This window comes from Salminus brasiliensis, chromosome 14, assembly GCF_030463535.1.
Source record: "Salminus brasiliensis chromosome 14, fSalBra1.hap2, whole genome shotgun sequence".
NCBI classification, from domain to species: Eukaryota; Metazoa; Chordata; class Actinopteri; order Characiformes; family Bryconidae; genus Salminus; species Salminus brasiliensis.
This window is the reverse complement of record NC_132891.1, coordinates 18,109,792-18,131,236: the sequence shown is the minus strand read 5'-3', so window position 1 is coordinate 18,131,236 and position 21,445 is coordinate 18,109,792. Positions and strand designations below refer to the sequence as shown.

At 40.7% G+C, this 21,445-nt stretch overlaps 1 protein-coding gene across 1 annotated transcript in view; it reads left to right on the top strand.

Moving 5' to 3' along the window:
* klhdc8b (kelch domain containing 8B) overlaps positions 1 to 21,445 on the top strand; it is a 136,721-nt gene that overhangs the window by 108,995 nt on the left and 6,281 nt on the right. Inside the window, exon 5 of the mRNA XM_072697262.1 lies at positions 11,077 to 11,178. Within this exon, the coding sequence (XP_072553363.1) occupies positions 11,077 to 11,178 (102 nt within the window). The remainder of the gene's footprint in view (positions 1 to 11,076; positions 11,179 to 21,445) is intronic.

Sequence of the window (21,445 nt, the reverse complement as noted above, 5' to 3'; positions counted from 1 at the left end):
AACGAGTTATGGTGGCCTTTTGGGTATTACAGATATACATGCAATTGGGGGCCGGAGTTAGAGTGTGGACAGAGAAACAATTTAAATGAACAGTTCTGTCAAAATACTGATGTTGCACACATTGAAGATGAACATCCATGAAGTATAAATCCCTTTCCCCTTTGTATGTTCTGGCTAGTCTACTTTTTTCCATTTATAATGTGACACATCACTGTTGTTGCTGCATTGGCCTATAGGTAAGGAATGCAATCCAACAAAGCCTCAATAATTTTAGTTTCATTTTTAACAAGACAAAACACATAAATAGGACTATAATTCATAGGTGCCTCATATTTTGTCATTAATCTTTTCAGTTTTATGTTTTAAATATATATTTGTAAAGATAGTAATAATAAAAAGCACTCATTGATCAAAACAGTGCTTGGACTGAACTTGAATTTTCACAAAACACAACATCTATACACAACACTGTGGTTGATCATGTGGTTGGTGTGGCGCAACAGATAACACCTCTACCTGCCATGGAGTTACCACACCATGTGGGGGACTATGCTGCGCTACACCAATAAGAGTTCTTGGGCAAGACTCCTAACACTACACTGGCCCACCTCTGTAATACGAGTAACCTTGTAAGTCGCTCTGGATAAGAGCGTCTGCTAAATGCCATAAACGTAAATGTAATGTAAATGGTGGTTCAGTGGCTAGAGTACTGTGTTTATTGAATGCAGGGTTGTGGGTTCAGTTCTTAGGGTTTGCCCAGCTGCCACTGTTGGTCCCTTGAGGAAGGCCCTTAACCCAGGCTCTTAACCCTCTCACCCAACACACCCCTCTAGGGGGAAAATAAACTAGGAAGAATCACATAAGAAATGAAATACAGTGAAACTTTATAAACTATTTTCTTGTACCCACTGCTTACAGATTGCAGCACCATACTTGCAAAAGTATATCATTAGTAGTAGTAATAATAATAATAATAAATAAGAGTTAGTTGGCTATCAATAACATAGCAGAGCATCACGTGTCAGAGAGCTGCTATTTAGAACGTCAGTAGAGAGCGCCAATAAATACCAGGTTCACATTTACCCAGTTTACTACCTCTTCACAAAGTGTCTGTTTTCAAGCTGAAAGATTTGAGCTGAAGTAACCCAGCTTTAGAATTTGTTTATTTACCAAAAGACTGGCAGCCTTTCATTTACTGTGGCTTCCTGCGGTCTCTATGGTTTTAATTAAATGTAGTACCATCTGAATGCTGTGTGCTGTGTTGTGGCTCATTGAGGAATTGAACAGTGCTTGTAGTCATAAGGCACCATTGACACACGATGTGGTGCGTCCAATGTGTGACGGGCTTTGTTACATTAAGTTCTATTTACTTTAGCTAGTTAAATCTCTTTTCACTCCTCTCCATCTTCTTATTTCTCCTCCATGTTTTCGGGTGTGTAGAGATAGGAAGACTAGGTTGGGCGTTGTCATGTGTCTCCACTTCCTGTATCTGCCATTTCAGATTAAAATCCCATTACAGAGATTTGTAATTGCAAATTTATGACATTTAATACCTTACCTTAGTTCTGAAGCAGCGTGGCAATAATTTACCAGGCTGCCACTGCAAATTATGTAGCGGACACACTGCTGTATCTATTATACAGGTATGAAAGCATGGTGCCACGCAGAAAGCACAAATTGTACATGCTCACCTACTTTACTATGCGTGAACAGTGTGAAAGGTAAATGTCAGTATATTTAAACCAGATAAAAAAAACAAACAACCTCCAGAATGACCACCAAAGGGCCTCTTTGTTTGGTCAAGCTATTTCTTTAAATGTGTAAAAATATTTACCTCCTGAATGATGTCATGGGGTTCTTTGCCATCTGAATAACAGCAGTTTTCTCATAGCCATGAGGCTGTGAGTTTAAATCCCCTCATTGCATCTCATGGAAAATGAGATGCAAGACCTGCAGGCTGTAATAGCCTTGTAATTGCATGTAGAACTCATGTCTTCAAGTTAATACAACATAATAAAACTCTTCCTACTTGATTGAGAGAACTCTTCATTGTCATGTGAAAGCGTTTTTTTTTTTTATGAAATGGCTCCCCTGAAGGGACAGTCTGAAGCCCTGAATAGTTCTGTCTGGTTCTTTTAAGGGTCCTGCTGCTATAGGTGTATCTGTGTGCGTGTATCTCTTTCACATTTCGACAGACACTCTGCACTCACAGAGATAGGGAAGAGAGAAGAATACACACACACACACACACACACACACACAGACATACGCAGTCTCAGCACAGAGGCAGTGGCAATTTCAGCCAATTTATCTGGAGATTCCAGCAGGGGAAGAGGATGGAAATTGTGTATGGCTGCTTAACCCTGTCTCCCTTTCTCCCTTTTTTTCTCTGTTTCTGTCTGCCACTGTCTCTCTCTCTCTCTCTCTCTCTCTCTCTCTCTCTCTCTCTCTCAGTTATCAGCAGCTCGTTTCAGTCCCAATAAGCTTCTCTGGTACTGAGGTGCTGGACACATTTCGTGGGTCATACCAGCCACAGTGTGTTTGCTGTGTTTGCTGTGCCTCATGAGCGACCAGTATCTTGTGTCTTGCTCTATTGATATGTGTGTGTGTGTGTGTGTGTTTGAGGAAGCGCAGGAGTTCCACAATTGTTTGCTCTCATTCTCAGCATCACTGAGTTTATAGAGTCTGCTGTCAAATGCTAGTGGTTCATTAACGCCGTTCAATGAGATGAGGAGAACACAATTAGAGGCATGAATCTTTCTCTCTCTCTTTGCTTTATTTCTTTTCCTGCTCCACAGCCTCACTCTGTGCTTTTTTGGTTCTTTATAGAAACACCTCGAAATAGCACTGGATGTATCAGATCATTTTAAAGAGCACACACATGGACAGGGAGGCTGATATTGAGGAGAATACACTCTTCATGCTATACTAGGTCTTTTTGCTCTCAAAACAGCCTCATTTCCTTGTGACATTGATTTCATAAGATGTTGAACTTAGTGTCATCATCATAAAACCACATTGAAACAACTTTTGCTTTATGGAAGTAGCCATTAGATGATTGGCAAATGAAAGGATGCATGTGTACTTTTGCAGTGAAAATCATTTCATCCTTGAACGTAAACCTACAGGCAGCGCTTGGGCAGAAGGGAAGGCTAACCTGAACAAAACCTTGATCAGCGCTCAAAAACAAACGAGGGGAGCTGGGGAACCAGCCGTCAAACCAAGCGGCAAGGCTGACCAAACCTGAACTGCAGCGTGCCGCCGCAAGTGTGGGTCGCGTTGCTTGGGCGTGGGTAACCTGAGTATCCAGACAGGAAGTGAGCGAGCCTAGCTTTGATGCGTGAGTAGCCAGAAACCTACTCCTGAATGTGGGTGTAGCACCGGAGCTGACCTAACCACACCGGTAACCTACAAGGAACCTCAGGGCACCCTGAAAGCTCCATACGGTTCAGTTCTCTGCACCGAATGGCGGTATCGAGACTCCTTAAGTACCCCACAGTCCCAGGTAAAACTCTACAGAACCAATAATCACAGAACCAAATCACATGTGAGCACAAATGAACTGAACCAAACACACAAGAATGTAAATGAACACGAATCGATACACTGACTCAAACACACAAGAATGTAAATGAACACGAATTGTTACACTGACTCAAACACACACGAACGTAAATGAACACGAATTGATACACTGACTCAAACACACATGAACGTAAATGAACACGAACCGATACACTGACTCAAACACACACGAACGTAAATGAACACGAATCGATACACTGACTCAAACACACAAGAATGTAAATGAACACGAACCGATACACTGACTCAAACACACACGAACGTAAATGAACACGAATCGATACACTGACTCAAACACACACGAACGTAAATGAACACGAATCGATAAACTGACTCAAACACACAAAAACGTAAATGAACACGAACCGATACACTGACTCAAACACACAAGAACGTAAATGAACACGAATCGATACACTGACTCAAACACACAAGAACGTAAATGAACACGAACCGATACACTGACTCAAACACACAAGAACGTAAATGAACACGAACCGATACACTGACTCAAACACACAAGAACGTAAATGAACACGAAACGATACACTGACTCAAACACACAAGAACGTAAATGAACACGAAACGATACACTGACTCAAACACACACAAACGTAAATGAACACGAATCGATACACTGACTCAAACACACAAGAACGTAAATGAACACGAAACGATACACTGACTCAAACACACAAGAACGTAAACTAAACGGAAGTCCTTATTTGGGCCTGTGGGCAGCGGCTCAGAATCGCCCCGGGGGAGGGCGCGATAACGAGGGCCTGACAACAGGTGATGGAAGCTTATATCATCATAAATTAGCATCATGTAAACAGCATCAATACGTCACTCACCTAAATACACAGATTTACCAAACGTTGAGACAAGCATATGGTGAAGTAGGCATGCAGTTTGCATGATACTAATATCTACACTTTCAGAAAAATAGTTACAAAACTGTCACTGTGGTACCTTCAGTGGCACACCCTACCTGAGGAGGGAATATAATTGTACCATATTACTTTGCAGTTGCATTTTTAGTTGCATTATGCTTGTACCATACCAAATAGCATCATGATTTATACAATGGATGAGAAGGGGAGACAAGTGTGGCGCAGGAAGGTTTAAAATAACTGGTTGTGCAAGAGAGCAACAGGTCAGACAGCCACCTGTACTCACATGAGACATAACTGTCTGGCTACTGCTGTAGGCTGTCTCCCCTCAGATTAATCCACCATCAGCCGAAAGGATCACCATTGTTGATTTTCAGACTGTGTCTAGCCCACAGATTTCATTAGCAGCAGCACGCTCAGTGTTTGCCCTGGGTCTGCTTCCTGCTGTAAAGGTAAAATGCTGCAGTTGCCTGATCTGGTTATGGTACTGTCATACTGCTCGGATGTGCATCGTAGTTAGGTAACTGCACCAAAGCAACTGTTTGGTAGCACATTCTACGGATACACCAACATGAAAGTGTAGAATCACTTTTTATTCTGAATAATTAAGTAAAATAAGTTCAGCATCTGAGAAACGGATATATGAAGCAATTTATATTTGTTGCTATATTAATGTTTAAAATGTCAGGTATATCACCTTTAATGTTATAAAGTCACTACTCTTAATACACATGCAGAATTTGTCTTCGATTAATAGGACACTGCTTAACACACACTTTTTCTGCTTGCTTACATTAGTCAAATTAGCTATATTGAATTTAGTTCTTTCATTCATTAGTACGTTTTTCACCAAAGTGGAAGCTTTTACTTACTAATGAATGAGGCTTTTAGCTGTGTTAATGACACTAACTTCTATCTTGTATCTAACTTATAATTTAATTCCCTTTCTAGATTATATAACTCTACTAAAATAACACTAGTCTGTCCATCTCCAAAAGCAGGTCTGTTACCACAGAGCCTTACATTTGGAAAAACACCCTGATTTTGTATCTTATGGAAAAGGTTTGCATATAGTGTGGCGATGAGGAGGCGGGAGTGAGCCGTGGACATGCAGGCTAACGAGCCAGGTGAACAGCATAAAAAGGGCATGCTTAGCCGCATACGAGAGAGGCGACCGCCGAGAGAGTACATAACAGCTGAGCTGCCAAAAGACTGCTAGATAAGTGCACGTCAGTTCCGTTTGGGTGTGGTTGCAGGCACTTGAAATAAAGGTATGTTTGTCACTTGAGCCCTGTATTTGTGTGCATCTCGGAGCCCCGCTGCCTGCCCGTTCACGGTGGTCACGCCCACAGTAGTAATAGATGTTGAATAGTACATCCAGTTACTATGTGTATAAAGCCATTTGATACAGAGAGGCTTTTAATACTATCATTGTATGCATGTTGTCATGTGTGGAGGTCACAGCAAAATGTCCTGCAAAATGTTTTCCTAAGTATTGTGTAATAATTTGTCATAATGCGGTGGCAGTAGAGGCAGACGTAAATGTAAAAAAGACGCACAAAACCAGACAAGGAACAATGAAATAAAGGGTGGACTAATACATAGAGACAAATAAGTAACACCTGAGCAGAGTTAACCAAAGGGCAGGGCCACAAAGAAAGCACAGGTGGAAACACTAATGACAAGGCAGGGCTAATGCACAACTACAAACAGAGCCATATGCAGAGGAGCATGTGTAGGGAAAACAAAACAGGAAAGGACAGGAAGGTACAAACAGGACAGAAAAAACGTGATAGCCCATCTGTAATCAGGAATTTACAGGACTCATTTGACACACTGGACTACTTGCAGACTTCTCCACTTGTTGAACTGCAGATGAAAATGTGTTGTGCATTTTGATCAATACTCTTATGCTTCTCCAGTTTTTTTCCTCATAGAACATATGTGTCTAAGTATGTCTAACATGAGCTGGGGATTTCTATGAAAAATGTATAAAGTCATCTTTAATGCAGACCAGGGAACTGGTGTTTCCAGAACATTAAAAAATAAAACGCTTCCTATAAATATCAGGACTTTAGGAGAGCAGTTTTTCTGTGTGTATGCCTCCACTACCGTTTCATTTATTTCTTTATTTTATTTTATTTTGATTCATTTCATTGCATCATCAATGTTTCAACTTACCCCAACATTCAATTGGTCACAGTTTTAGCTGCAACATTTATCATATATTCCGCTGTGTATGCTGCTGTGATTGCTTTTTGGTAAATTTAATTGTGGAATTTTTAAATGAAGTGTACAAAAACTGACATATACAGTTTATACACTGGAGCCTACGTATATATACTGGAGTAGCTGTCTCTACTGTCCAGCGAAGGCTTTCTATTAGATTTTGGAGCATTGCGGAGGATTGTGCTTAGGAACAAGAGTGACGTTAGTGAGGTCAGGATGTTGGATGATCACCACACTGCCTCATCCCCAACTACTCAGCTCATCCCAAAAGTTTTCATTCAAGAGAACTCAGTTCCACTTCTCCAGAGCTCAATGCTGGAGGGCATTATACCCCTCTAGCCCACACCTAACATCAGGCATAGTCCCTAGGTTCATGTTCATCTGCACCAGAGAGTTCTATTCTATTGGCAGTACTTTTCTGCAGGGACTAGACTAGACTACACTAGAAGCCGTGTGTGTGTGTGCATTTGCAAAACTGTGTCAGCAAAGGGTGCAACTGACATTTCTTGTTTGGTGCTTAGTTGTATATAGATATTATTTTTGTACATTTTCTTCATGAATAATTCACAAGGTTATGCAATGCTCTATTGCACTGATATATGTTCCTCTAGCCCTGGTGTTCCCCTGAGCGTTCCATAGCACGGTATTGTAATGCGATTGTTCAGGGAGTTCTGTCTTCATCCTGCATATAATTTACATGCAGAAAACACTGTAGAGCATTAAAGTAGTACGATTGTGATTTTGCTACAGTAGCATTAGATGGTGGCAGTATTTCGCATGCTTTCATAGCAGAATCCATTTTCATCGAACTGGAGAGCTCACCTGCGGTGATATTCATCTCGCCATGTTATAATGAAAGTGGAACTCTGTGTGTTTTGCAGAGATGGAGAATTGAATCTTTAGATTTGTTAATGGCCCTTAGCCAGTACGATTAACTAAAGCCCAGAGTTTGGCTTGAGATAAGGAATCTCCTAGCACTTGTTTCAGTGGCCATAACATCCCTGGGGAGGCAGAGCCTAACTACAGATGAGAAACACCCACCAGCGATTTTCTCTCAGAGCCCTCGGATCCCGAGAACAATTTGCTCTGTAATTGAGCGTGTCTGCTTGCTAAATCTTCGACGAACGGAAAAAATAACGAACGGAAAAAAGTGAGAACTGTCCACGACTAAAACAGCTGTGTTTGAACACATTTCCCAGTTGCATAGAGAGAGAGGGAGATAGAGAGAGAATTGCGCACACCACGGCTCCACAGATTGTGCTGTCTGACGGGGGTCTTGTCTCGGGGGGCTGTTGACTCATCTCACCCATGTGGAGCACATCAACTGCAGCTACAACTCTCGTCTCTCTCCTTCCTCTGTTACCATGGAGAGCCTTCCAGCCCGGATCTACAGAGAGAGACGCAGAGAAGGAGAGAAGGGCAAGATGTTCCAGATGTAGCTCGTTTGATGTTTTGCGACAGACAGCATCTGGCTTATTGAGTTCTAGAACTGCGTCCCCGGAGTTGCTCAGCTTTCCAGCGCAAGAGCCAGCAACCCGTTAGGTTTGACATTTGGAGAAAGGAAAGGGAAAGAGATATTCTGGCCTTGTGAAATATAAGGTACAGGACATGATTAACTCATTGTTTTGGAGCAGTCTGACTCCAAGATTTTGGATTAGGTGGGAAAAACGGCAAAGGCTTTTTGGGGTCCAGCCACTTGGGGGGGCTTAAGCCACTAAGCGCTGCGGCCAGACAGCACGACAGTGGTGAATAGCAGTTTAACACACTTCAAAGAGAATATATTAGTCAGTATTAAAGCCAATTCAGACATGTTTTAACGGATAGTGTGTGGGCTATATTAAAACCTCCGTTAAGCCCGTTTATACCTGACAAGTCAATGTGGGAAGCATAAAACAGCATTTAGTAGTAACAGCATGTTAAAAAGCTAGGAACAGGCTGCACTTCACAGAGCAATATGATATCATAGTGCGTTCACAAGACTATAAAATGGTCATTTTACAGAAGTAGCCAAATAAAGTAAAATAATAAACAGAGATCAGACAGGTCAGAGTGTATATCACATATTAAAAAGATTTTATTGATTTTTCTCCCCAATTTACCTGAGCGGATTAACCTACCCACTCACAAAGACTTCTCCTATCACTTAAAATGCTCCCAACACCAGGAGGGTGAGGACAAGCACAAGTCTCCTCCAGTACATGTGAACTCAACCCCCGCCAGCAGTGCAGCATTGTGCATTACTTAGCAGTCAACCCGCTCAGGAAACCACCCAATTCCCAGCTCTGATACAGGTGCTGCAAAAGGTTATTTGAGCGATACTGTTAAAGAACCATATTTGGTTAAAAAGAAGTAAAGACATATGTTTAAAGACTAACTAACACTAACTTTAAAAAGGTCATTTAGAATAGTGAACAATGACACACTGTACACATCCTAAACATGAAATGGCATCACTCTAGCATTTAAAAAATATATCATATCATATATAATATTTTGCAAATATTCTTTGTGTTGAGGTAGAAGGGCATTCACTAGAATTTTTAAGGGGTCCAGACATTTCAGTCCTCAGTGGAATAATTTAAGCACAGAATTGTTTTTAAAAGAATACAGTCTTAAAACTATAACACCTTTGGGAAAAGGGTTAAATATATCTTCTTTATTGAAAGGCTATTCAGTTCACTTGGGCAGGGGGCTGAGGGAGAGAAAAGGCTGTGGCTGAAATCATTTCCCACTGCAGTTAAACTGTTCTCCAGTGGGCAGCATACCATTTCTTTCATGCAGTATTTTCTCCCTGCTCTCCTGCAGTGCAGCGTTATTATCTGAATATATATTCACTATTAGAACACTTTCAGAGGAAAGTGGAAACAAGGAATCTTGTTTAATTCCTGTATGAAATCTGTGTGAGACTTACAACATGTTCTCACATTTTTGAGATTCAGCTTCGTAAAACAAGTCTGATCTCACTCCAGTCTTATCTGAATAATAATCACATAAGAAAAGGGTAAGCTATTGCTTTTCTATTTCTCACTCGCATTTCAGAAATCTCTCAGAAATCTTATCAGTGCAGAAGAGACCCCATGCATTTCTCGTTTGTTTCCACAACCCCCTACAAATACATTCTAATACTGATCCCCTCTTCTCTTCAGGAGAAATAATTCAGAGAACTGGGGTCTTTCATTACAACAGTTTAGAGATCTGCTTTATTTCTCTTCAGACAAAGGAAAAGAAAAAGACACTTGAACCAGTCATAGAAGTATTTGACCAACGCCATGCGTTCCTTTTACCCATGCATATTCATGTTTTGCAAATAGAAAAGGCCAAAAGGAAACCTGGACTGATATCAGGTGAAAAAGAGGGAGTTTATTATTATACTAGCCAGTTAAAATGGCGTATTGGGTCAGTTAAGCTAAAAGGGATTGTACAGTCTCGTTGCCACAAGGCCATAAAGGGCATTCACAGACATCAACCTTATATGACAGCCAAAAAGCCTGAGGGTCTCGCGGAGATGGGCAGACGGACAAGCAGCCCTCGGGGCTCTTCTGCAGGGATTTCCTGTATGTGGTCACCCGATGGGCATCATGACTAAGAGCAGACTGAGGGCGCGTCCACTGCCCCTTCTGCTTGTTTTGTTTTATGACAGCCATAATTAGACCATTCGGCAGATGCACACACTCCTGTCAGCACCGATCGCTCTGCATGCTCACACTGACAGATGCAATCAAACAAGCAGAAGTGACATACTCCTGCCGGATAGCTAAATAACAGACACATTTTTTTTTAAACCATTCTGCAATATTTAAGAAATATATTCATACATAATCATAATAAACTAAAAAAATGCAACATTGTTTTATTTTGTAATTGTGATTGTCCATGTTTATCAGTGGGACAGTCAAAAGGCTGATAATTGTCATCATATGCTAACAACACGTTAAGTAATGTGAATCAGTTACATTTTCCTAATAGTAATATTAACCATATATCTTGGGGATATATTAAAGAGCAGCAAATCATGAGAATCTACTTTAACTGTAGCCGATCAGAGAAGTTTGGTGTTTGAGTATGCTTCAGAGTTTTGGAGTTACGAGGTTATATCAAACCTAACTGATTAGCTGCACTTTTATGACAAAGAACAATGAATTTAGGAAATTTTAGGCAGTGAATATTCGTCCCAAAATATCAGCGATAATTTCTTCCCTTTTCCACAATGTTTATGATTGCTAGGCTGTTGTGACTATTTTGAGCCTGAAAAAAAGCATATTCTAATGATGCGATTTTAAGTCATTCCAGTCATTTTGTGACCTTTAACTGTCACTTCCCAAATGACCCATGCCCTGATCCCAACATGCACTTTTGTCCCTTTGTGTAGGTGTTTGGCTGAAGCCCACGCGAAGCTCTCGGATGAGGGAGAAAAGGGCAGACTTTGTTGCTGGCTGTCTCGGCGGAAGGGTGATTGTTGCCGGAGGGCTGGGTAAGTCCTAATGGAGTGCACTTATATTGCAGACATAACTCAGCTGCATCCACTTCAAGCAATAGCTTAACTCTCATTACACCCACATACAAATTACTGTGTGATAAAATGCTTTTGCAAATAATTCTGTTTACTATGTCAACTTAAACTGCATGCTGAAGCCATTAGGTAAATGCCACATGGCAGTAAATAACAGCTGCACAATAGACTTTTGCATCGCTTTCCCTTGCTCTGAAAGCTTTAATAATGCTAAAAGCAATATGGCAACTGATCTACAGGAGGAGGGGACACCCTTGAGTAAATCCCTTAAAATTAGGTAGAGAAACCCATATGAATTGCATTAAGGTTAATAAAGGTATGTGTTTTACATTCAAATGAAGCTGCATCAGAAATGCTTAAGGTACCTAAAATATGCACTGGTATAAGGAAATATATAACTTATATATGCATTATGAATCTAAAATGCATTTTAGGACCTTATTTTATTTTTATTTTTTTGTAAGGGGCACTCTCTAAAATCCTTTTAGCCTGTGGTGGTTTGCTTGTGGTTGCCTTTGGATGCATAGAACGGAACGTCTCTTGCTGAACTTGAACTTGAAAACCAGTAAAGCATGGTTTATTCCAGCATATTTCTGTTCTTATTTTTGTAATTGCTGTATAACCATGTGCTCACACCTGCCACACAGCAATATGTAGAAAACATGATTTTGCAAATTGTATTTGTTTATCCAAAGCATCAGTAGTATAATGCTGAAGACTAGTAAAGCTAATGATGCTCTTTATTCACGTCCACACAGCAAGTTTCATTCATGTTATGGCTGCTGTAGCTGTAGACATTTGAAGCTTGTAAGACATGCAAATAATATCATTATTGTAATGTGTATTGGTGTCACATTTCTTTTAGTGAATTCCTTTGGGACATGCATTCGTTTACGGAGTTACTCTGAACATGTGGTTAGCCCGTTTGCGGTCTGCCAAGTTGGTTTAAAATAGTTTCAAGCCTTTTACTTCTAAGATAATGTTGGATATTTGTGTGTTTTAATGACCAGCCTCATCCTTAATTTGTATTCTGGTTTTGTGTCCTGGACAAAGCTCTCTTTGTAATTGTAATTTGTAATTTCTATGAAATATAACACATTACTTTAAAAAGTACAGTTACTATTCATTCATTCATCAACCTAAATATACCATAACATGATAATACAATCAGCTTCCAGGTAGTTTCCATCTGCAATGAGGGCTTATCCATAGTATACAAATTACATTGAGTAGCGTTCATCAGGGTTCAAGCACTTTGTGCCATTATATAGCCAATAGAACACAAACGATGGGCAGTGTTTATACAGTGCCCTCTAATTTATAATAGATGTTGGGTCTAATTCATTTCACATTGGCCTTTTGACCTTACTATGGTAAAAAGACAAATTACAGTTTTAGTTTGTATGTCTGGGTAATATGTCTGCTTTTACTGCAAGAGGACATTTGACCCAGCAAATGTGACTACTTACAGGCACAAATAGGAAGTAATTTGCTGGCAAGCGACCACAGAAGTGGTAAAATGCAGCCTTGCTTGTTTTTGTAATGTTACGTGACAGAACCAGACGCTCCCAGATGTAAAATAAAAGAGATGATCCAAAAGAGTGTAGTCTAAGCACAGATAAGTCAAAACCAGGATGATGAGTACATATGTTGGGAATAGGCAAAAAGTCAGAGTTGAAAAAGAAATGAATAAATGGGTCAGAATAATAAGACAAATATACATGAATCGCTCGGTGCACAGCTGAAAGACAGGGTCAGTACTTCACAATGTGGTGACCAAACAGGTGAACTCGATTAGTATTCTGGTGACAAGGATTTTGTGGATGGATGAGAGATTTCGACAGATGCATTTTGGTCAGTCCAGACAGTCACAAGAGTCATCTTGAAAACAGGCAGGACCGAGAAGCATGGTGTTTTTTAATATTGATTGGAACGTTGTTTATAGATCTTCCTGACCAAACTATATTGCCCAAACTGGTCCAAATATGGTCTCATACCTTGTTTAAGGTCTTTTTGTTTGGGAAAATGCTCTGCATAGGAGTAGGACTAAACGTTGCCACCACTTTCTATTTCTGAAGGTCCAGAACCATCCAGACGAATGCTTGGCTTTTCACACTGCTGCAATGCGGTTCTTTTGCATGTCACCCTCATTTGTCCTGCATGCTGTGGCTGTACATTGTGGCTGTACATTCACACATTTACTGTAAACACAGCTGTTTTTACTGCAAGGAAAGTGCTGAAGCAGCCACACCTCAGCCCCACTGTTCCATGACCCAGCAAATTTGACTTCCTACAGCTAATTTTTCCCTATCGATAGCCGGGCTGGGCTGTCGATAACAGGGTTGTGGGTTTGATTCCCGGGCTCGGCAAGCTGCCACTGTTGGGCCCTTGAGCAAGGCCCTTTACCCTCTCTGCTCCCCGGGCGCTGGAGTTGGCTGCCCACCGCTCTGGGTGTGTGTGTACTCACTGCCCCTAGTTCACTAGTGTGTGTGTGTGTTCACTACCACAGATGGGTTAAATGCGGAGGACACATTTCGCTGTACAGTGTACACTGTACAGTGACAAGTACATGCACCTTTACCTTTTTTCTGATGTGTGAAAGTGGGGAGTGGTTTGCAATCAAACATTTACGCAAGCGCAACATACACATTTGCTTTGCTGTTCGTTTGCTGTTACTTTGCATCTTTTATAGAAGATTGCCTTGGCCAAACTAACACACACACTCATGCTTGACTGTGTAAGAAATTTGCTGTACTGTATTCTGGTCAAATAGGGTCTTGCAGTAAGAGTATTGTGCCTAACATAGGAATATCTGGAGGTTAAGCCTTAATAAATATAGGCTCAGTGTTGGGGGTAATCATAAAAACAAGCCTGTATACCCTATATTATTCCACTGTGAATTGGTGTGTAAATATTCCATCTTTCTGAGTTTTCCTTGGCTTTCCGTAAGTATGGAGGCGCTTGAGGAAGCATTTAGCTTCATTGTTCATGGCACAGATACCTCGGGTTGTTTATCCACATGGGTTTGTTTTTTGCATGAAGCTGTGGTTTATAAATCCCTAATGACACTACAGATTGGAAGTGTCAAGTTGTATGTAGAAATATCCAGTAAAACTGCCGGTAATCCTCATTTATGAAAGAGCAAACATCGTTTACACAACACCATTTACTCTTAACACCATGGTAAATCTGCTGGTGCGTTTTAGAACTCTGGCCCAAAAGCAGACATGTTGATTAAAATGATGCATCATGATTAACGCAAGGTCTCTTCAGCATGAATAGATCAGCGTGTATTGCAAAGCTCTAAGGGTTGAGAACCTCTGATCTAACACTGAGCTATTATTAGATGTTTTCTATTTGCTTTATGACTCAGTTTCATTCACAAAGATAAAGCAGCTTATTGGAAGGAGTGCTACAAGGCTGCCATGCTTCAGCTCCATTCAGAGAAAGAGTCTGATTGGCTCATCCACAGTGTGGTCCCCCGATGGACGCACATTGTGTCAATTAGCTAATTGATTTGTGCATTAGAGTTGTCACGCTGCAGCCGAAGCAGACAATTCACATAGCACGGAATCTCTGAAAAAAAACACCACCCCCTTCCTGCCTCTTCCTTTTATCAGTCGCAGCGTTCACGAGAGAGGGAGACAGATTTCTTCTTCAATAAATGCCAGCTGACAGAGTGGGTGAGAGAGATTTCTGCCACTACCCAGAACAATATATTTCTGGCAAACTGATGCAGATTAAACGTGACACGTTTTTATTTCTCTATTTAAACGTTCACAAATAGAATCTAAAGCAGGCTCGGCGAAGCAGCGAAGGACGAGTGTAGAAGTGCAGTGTGTGTCCTTTTAGATGGAGCAGCTCACTTCTTTATTATTCATGCTGTTGAATGTATGAGGGGCTTCATACGTACACAGAGACATTCACACAGACACACCCGTGCACAGATTAGCACACCCACAGTGCGATACTTCATTTGCTCCAGGTCCTCATATCTTCTCAGAATTAATGTCCGCCATTAACTTTGAGATGGAGCTCATATTCCAGAAATTGCACTCCATCTCTAATGCCCCTGCCCAGCCTTAATCAGATCTTCTTGTACTCCATTTAGACCCCAGATAACCAGTGGTTCAAGTATGAAACAGGCTATCAAAGTCATTGTAGGGTATTAGATTGCAGCTTATATGCCATTGCTCGAGTACTCAATTACTATTGTCAAGACTGTTACAGTCATTCATAGTAATGAGGTCCTTCATAGCTGTAGCTTCAAATGCTAAACCTGTAATCAAAATACACAAACGTAATCAAATCAGAAATGCTCCTGGCGTAGCACTGAAAGCATGACTATGAGTATGATTCATGCTGTTTGAATGAAGTTGTTGTTGCCTGAGACAGAGGCTGCTTTTGTCTTTAGAGTCTCTAAAAAGGTGCACTAGCTTTCTGATGCATAGGATGCGTAGGTCTCTTTTCCACTGCAGTGCAGAACGGTTCCGAGCATGGACAAGAACCTTTCCACACAGACATGGTTCAGCACGGAACACTTGCTGAATAACCGTGCTGAGCCCAGTTTATTTCAGCATGGTTATCTAACCATACTTTGGGCCACAGAAACGCTCAGGCTTAATGAAGTCCCTGGGTTCGAAACAAGAGCAGAGAGGCTACCAAGGATGCACCCTTGCACTCAGTTTAAACAGCAGACAACCAGTAGCTCTCAATAACTGCTGTAGGAAGTCTAGTATTAAGACCTTTTTCAAGGTTTCAATGTTGTGGCTTTTCAAGTTAAACCTGCAATCAAAATATACAGCTTTATATAAAACAGACGATATCTAGTAAAGCACTTAAATCAAATGTAAATATGACTGATTAAAACTTATGAATCTATGCTTTTATGCAGGAATTTATGCTTTTTGAATGAATTGTGTGGTGCTAGAGCAGAGGCTGTTAATGCATTCATACATAAGCTCTCCAGTATGTGGGACATAGGTCAGACTAATTGAACTCAGAGTAATTGAACTGTTGCAAATGCAGTCTCTGGCTTCAGTTAAATCATTATGGCATCAGAAGTGATGGAAGGGTGGGGGAACAACCTGCCTGGATTTTTTCTGCTTTGTACTTGAAGGCTGTACAACTCCCACAGCCCACCTGCTGAAAATCCAAGAGTAGAGTGTAGGAGTCGTGGAGAACTGGGAGGAGAGAAGTTGTACATGTGGGTAATAAAAGAAAAGAAAAACGTTCACACTGCTGAAACATGGAACCCTCTTTAAGGAGTTCGCTCTTGCACAACACTTGCCTCAACCTTCGTTCTATATCCCCTGGCTGCCCCCTACTGGCAAGGTGACATATCCATGAACTCTGCACATGTCTTTCTAAAGTAAAAGAATCTTGTGCTGGAGGTTGGCCTCTTTTTTCAGTCATAAGAATATTGAGAGCACCATTAATAGCAAAGTGCCTCTAGTTTTTCCAAAAATACATAGATAGTCAATATATGTAGATAGTCAAGCTCAAACCAATCTGAACAAGAGTTTACGAGAAGCAGGTGTGTTTTTCCATGCCAGTCAAATGTGCCTAGAGGAGTTAAAGACCAGGGGAGAGCTGGGATCTTATGTAGTTGTAGTTTGGCTTTTGTTTCATGAGGTCTGCCCTGCGCTTCATTGCTTCAATGCCAGAATGACCCTGGTGCTGCTGGCTGGGGTAAAACTTCAACACTGGTGGAATGTCCACAGAGTATTGATCCATTCTGAATGGTAAACTCTTCATGTCTGTGGGTAAAGGAGCTTAAAGTAGCTGGCCAACCGTTCATGATGGTGTCCATGGGCAGTTGGTATGTGGCATTACTCTCAACAGCAGTTCTGAGTTCCTCTGTGTGATGTAAATAGAGGTCTTGACCTCTAGTAGATCCTCTGCAACATGGGATCTGGTGTGGGGAGGTGTGCTTGTGACAGGGTGTCAACAACTAAAAAGTTCTTTGTCTCTTCCAAAACAACACAGTTTCAGGAATTTTAGCATCGTTCCTTGAAGAGGTGGTGATGCAGTGTGCAGAGGTTTCTTCTAATATGGTAATTGAGCTGATGGTTAGTCTCCATGGTGACAGGACGACCATATGTGAACAAACACCAGGGCATACCATGACTCATATATACAGGATGACTGATTGGTCACATCAAATCATGGCACTAATGCCATTTTACATTACAGGTTACATTGACCCCGTTTATACAGTGAGTCCAAGAAGTATTTGATCCCTTGCTGATTTTCTTTGTTTGCCCACTAATAAAGACACTATCCTTCTGCACTTTTAATGGTAGATATATTCTAACATGGAGAGACAGAATATCAAGACAAAAATCCAGAATATAATTTTAAAGAATATATTTTAATTAATTTGTATTTCAATGAGGAAAATAAGTATTTGATCCCTCTTGCCAAACACACTCAATACTTAGTGGCAAAGCCTTTGTTTGCAAGCACAGCGGTGAGACGTTTGTTGTAGTTAACCACAAGTTTAGCACACACCAGGGGGAATTTTGGCCCACTCTTCTTTGCAGATCCTCTCTAAATCATGAAGGTTGGTGGGCTGTCGCTTGGCAACTCTGACCTTCAGCTCCCTCCATAGATTTTCGATCGGATTGAGGTCTGGCGACTGGCTGGGCCACTCCATGACCTTAATGTGATTTTTCTTGAGCCAATCCTTTGTTGCCTTTGCTGTATGTTTAGGGTCGTTATCATGTTGGAAGACCCAACCACGGCCCATTTTCAGATCCCTGGCAGAGGGGAGGAGGTTGTCCCTCAGGATTGTGCGGTACATGGCTCCATCCATCTTCCCAGTGATGCGGTGAAGTAGCCCTGTACCCTTGGCAGAGAAACACCCCCAAAACATTATGCTTCCACCTCCATGCTTGACGGTGGGCACAGTGTTCTTGGGGTCATAGGCAGCATTTTTCTTCCTCCACACATGGCGGGTGGAGTTGAGGCCAAAAAGTTCAATTTTGGTCTCGTCTGACCACAAAACCTTCTCCCAATAACTTGGTTCATCTTTCAAATGATCATTGGCATACTTGAGGCGCGCCTCCACATGTGCTCTCTTCAGCAGGGGTACCTTTCGGGCACTGCAGGATGTGAATCCATTGTTGCGCAAAGTGTTGCCAATTGTTTCCTTGCAAACTGTGGTCCCAGCTGCCTTCAGGTCATTTGCTAACTCCTGCCGAGTGGTTGCAGGACGATTTCTGACTGTTCTCAGCATCATTGCCACCCCACGAGGCGAAATCTTCTTTGGAGCACCGGGCCGAGGTCTGTTGATTGTCATGTTATACTCTTTAAACTTTCTGATAATTGCACCAATAGTTGTTACTTTCACATCCAACACCTTACTAATCTTTTTGTAGCCCATTCCAGCTTTGTGAAGGTCAACAATTCTGACTCTGAGGTCCTGTGACAGCTCTTTGGTTTTACCCATGTTGGAGACTTGAAATCTGTGTGATCTGTCTGATTCTGTGGACAGGTGTTTTTCACACAAGTGATTAGTGAGAACAGGTGGCTTCAGGTCAGGTAACAAGTTGATTGGGAGTGTCTAACTGGTCTGTAAAAGCCAGAACTGCTAATGAATACTAAGGGATCAAATACTTATTTCACTCCATGAAATACAAATCAATTAATATATATTCCTTAGATTTATTTTCTGGATTTTCTTTTTAATATTCTGTCTCTCCATGTAAGAATACATCTACCATTAAAAGTATAGAATGATCATGTCTTTATTAGTGGGCCAACGAAGAAAATCAGCAAGGGATCAAATACTTCTTGGACTCACTGTACCTGGTCACTTTAATGCGTCTTGAGTAAAAAAGTACATAAAAATGCAAGTATCAGTGCATCCAAGATGCATATAAGACCAATATGAATCCAGTCATTCAAACCGTTTTACGAAATAGTCTGTGACACCTTTGAGCCACGTTATTTCAGTGTAAACGCATCCATCTTTCTAAGACACATTTGACCACCAAAATGCCTCCCAGTACACTCCAAACATCGATAATAATTGCAGCGCAACAAGCAAATTGCCATATTTCATCCCACACAGCAATCGGATTTCAGTCTGACTAAGTGGAGATGCATTTGACGTACGGGGCTAAAACCTTATCAGATCCAGACACTAGTTACATGAAGTGACCAGGTGTAAATAAGGTCATTATGTGTCTTGCCAGTTTCATTACTCAATCTGAAGGAGCAGTTGCCTCAGAAGACGTGATGTGAGGTGATGTCACTTCACTTAGAGATGAATTTTGATAAATAGTTTGTCATGTTGAGAAACTGCTGTAGGGCCTACTTGTCCTGGGACTCGGACATTTGACAGACGGCTTCAGTTTGCTCTGGATCTGCCTTGACACTTTTAGAGGTCAGGAAGCGTCTAACATACCAAACTGAATCATTTTTGGAAAAAAACTGACATTGAAATATGTATATTTTTCTATAGGAATATAGGATTTTTTGCCAGATGACACCAGAAATCAACGGTCCAGCATGCCATAATATTAATAATGCACTCTGTGTCTCCAAGATTGGAGTAAAATTAATGATATGGTCAGATATCTGCCACTGGTCAATCTGTAAAAATGAAAACAATTTCCCCATTTGTATCAAACAGCAAAAAAGTATGATGTGCTTGAGTCATTTGCCTTATGTGACATTGTACATCCTGTGATGTGACTATTTCAAATGCACACATTGCTCCAGCAATATTGTTCAGCCCTAAACTAAACTGAACTGACTATTTATGGTTAATGGCTTTGATTCTTTTGAGCACCTGTCTCCGTTGTTCTTGGGTACACACCCTCAGACAAAAATGTCATCCCCCACAATCTCACATGGTAGTCCACCAAACAACTCCATTGATCTTTGAAAAACTTACTACCTATGGACATACCATATGGCACGTGTAATAACCTGTAGAGGCAAGATAAAAGTGGTCAGCTTGGACAAAGCTCCATCTAGAGGGATGTGCCAGAGCTCAGCTTTGCTAGGATACTGAACCCCTTTGCTCCCAACATGCCTGCAATAATCTGTCCAGAGGTCTTTATGGGGTGATGTTGGTCTGAGTAGGGCTTTATTGAGGTTAACAGGATCTATGCTTATTCTTTTTTGCAGCAACTAAAGCAGCTACACATTCTGTTCTGTTCTTGGACATTCTCATAACAGACAGCAGTAGTGGTGAATAGGGAATACATTAGCTGGAAGGAAAGGGTTTCAGCTTTTCTCCCAGACTTCATTTGCACACTTTGTTCAGCACAGCCAGTGGTAGTGGCAGAGCTGCTGGGAGGACTGTCATGGGAGAAGCATGTACATGGAATGCACACCCCTATGAAAAATAAAACATGTTGCTGTATGTTGTCATTGTAGTCTAAAATATAAATAATATACATTTATGCATACATTTTCATTCAGTTACAATTGCAATCTATTTTGGGAAATGGTTACAGTAGGCCTGTATACAGAATATTATATATATTCATACCATGGTATGAAAATCATAAAGTGTACATTTGCTAAATACTGATATTGGGGAAGAAAAAATTCCCAGCATTTAAACTTCTTACTGTTTTCATAGTTTTAAAAACCAAACAATCAGTTGATTAATAGATGAAAGCAAATTAATCCGTAATGAAAATAATCCAAATCGAATGGAAACAAAATGATTCAAAAGATGTTTACCTAACATGCAGCTTTCTTATTTATTTATTTTGCAAAAGGGAAACAGTTTACCTATGCTTTTAAATAATAAACTGTTGCACTATAGTGAACTGTAGTAAACATTTTGTTCAACCAAAAAATGTCTTGTATTTATATTTAGGGTCAGTGTATTATAATAATGAGAAGAAAAAGAACAACAACAAAATGAAGAATTACGAAATATCGTGTATGTGTGATATTTTCTAATACGGTTTTCATATCGCAAGTCTCAAACCGTCGCATCCCTATTTGTGTTCATGTAGAAAGACTTTCTTGGAAATTTGTGATGGACAAATCTCAGATAACAAGAATCTCTGCTGTGACCATAATTCGATTAGTTGAATTTATGTTTGTATTGTTATTGTTTATATCAGCTATGGTTCCTAGTATAAATGTGTGCTAAATGTCCTTGAAATGAGTGCCTTTATTGTTTGAGTATTGTAATGAAAACAGAACAGTCCATAGAAGAAATAGGTTTAGTTGAAGTTTGTAGAATATGAGAATA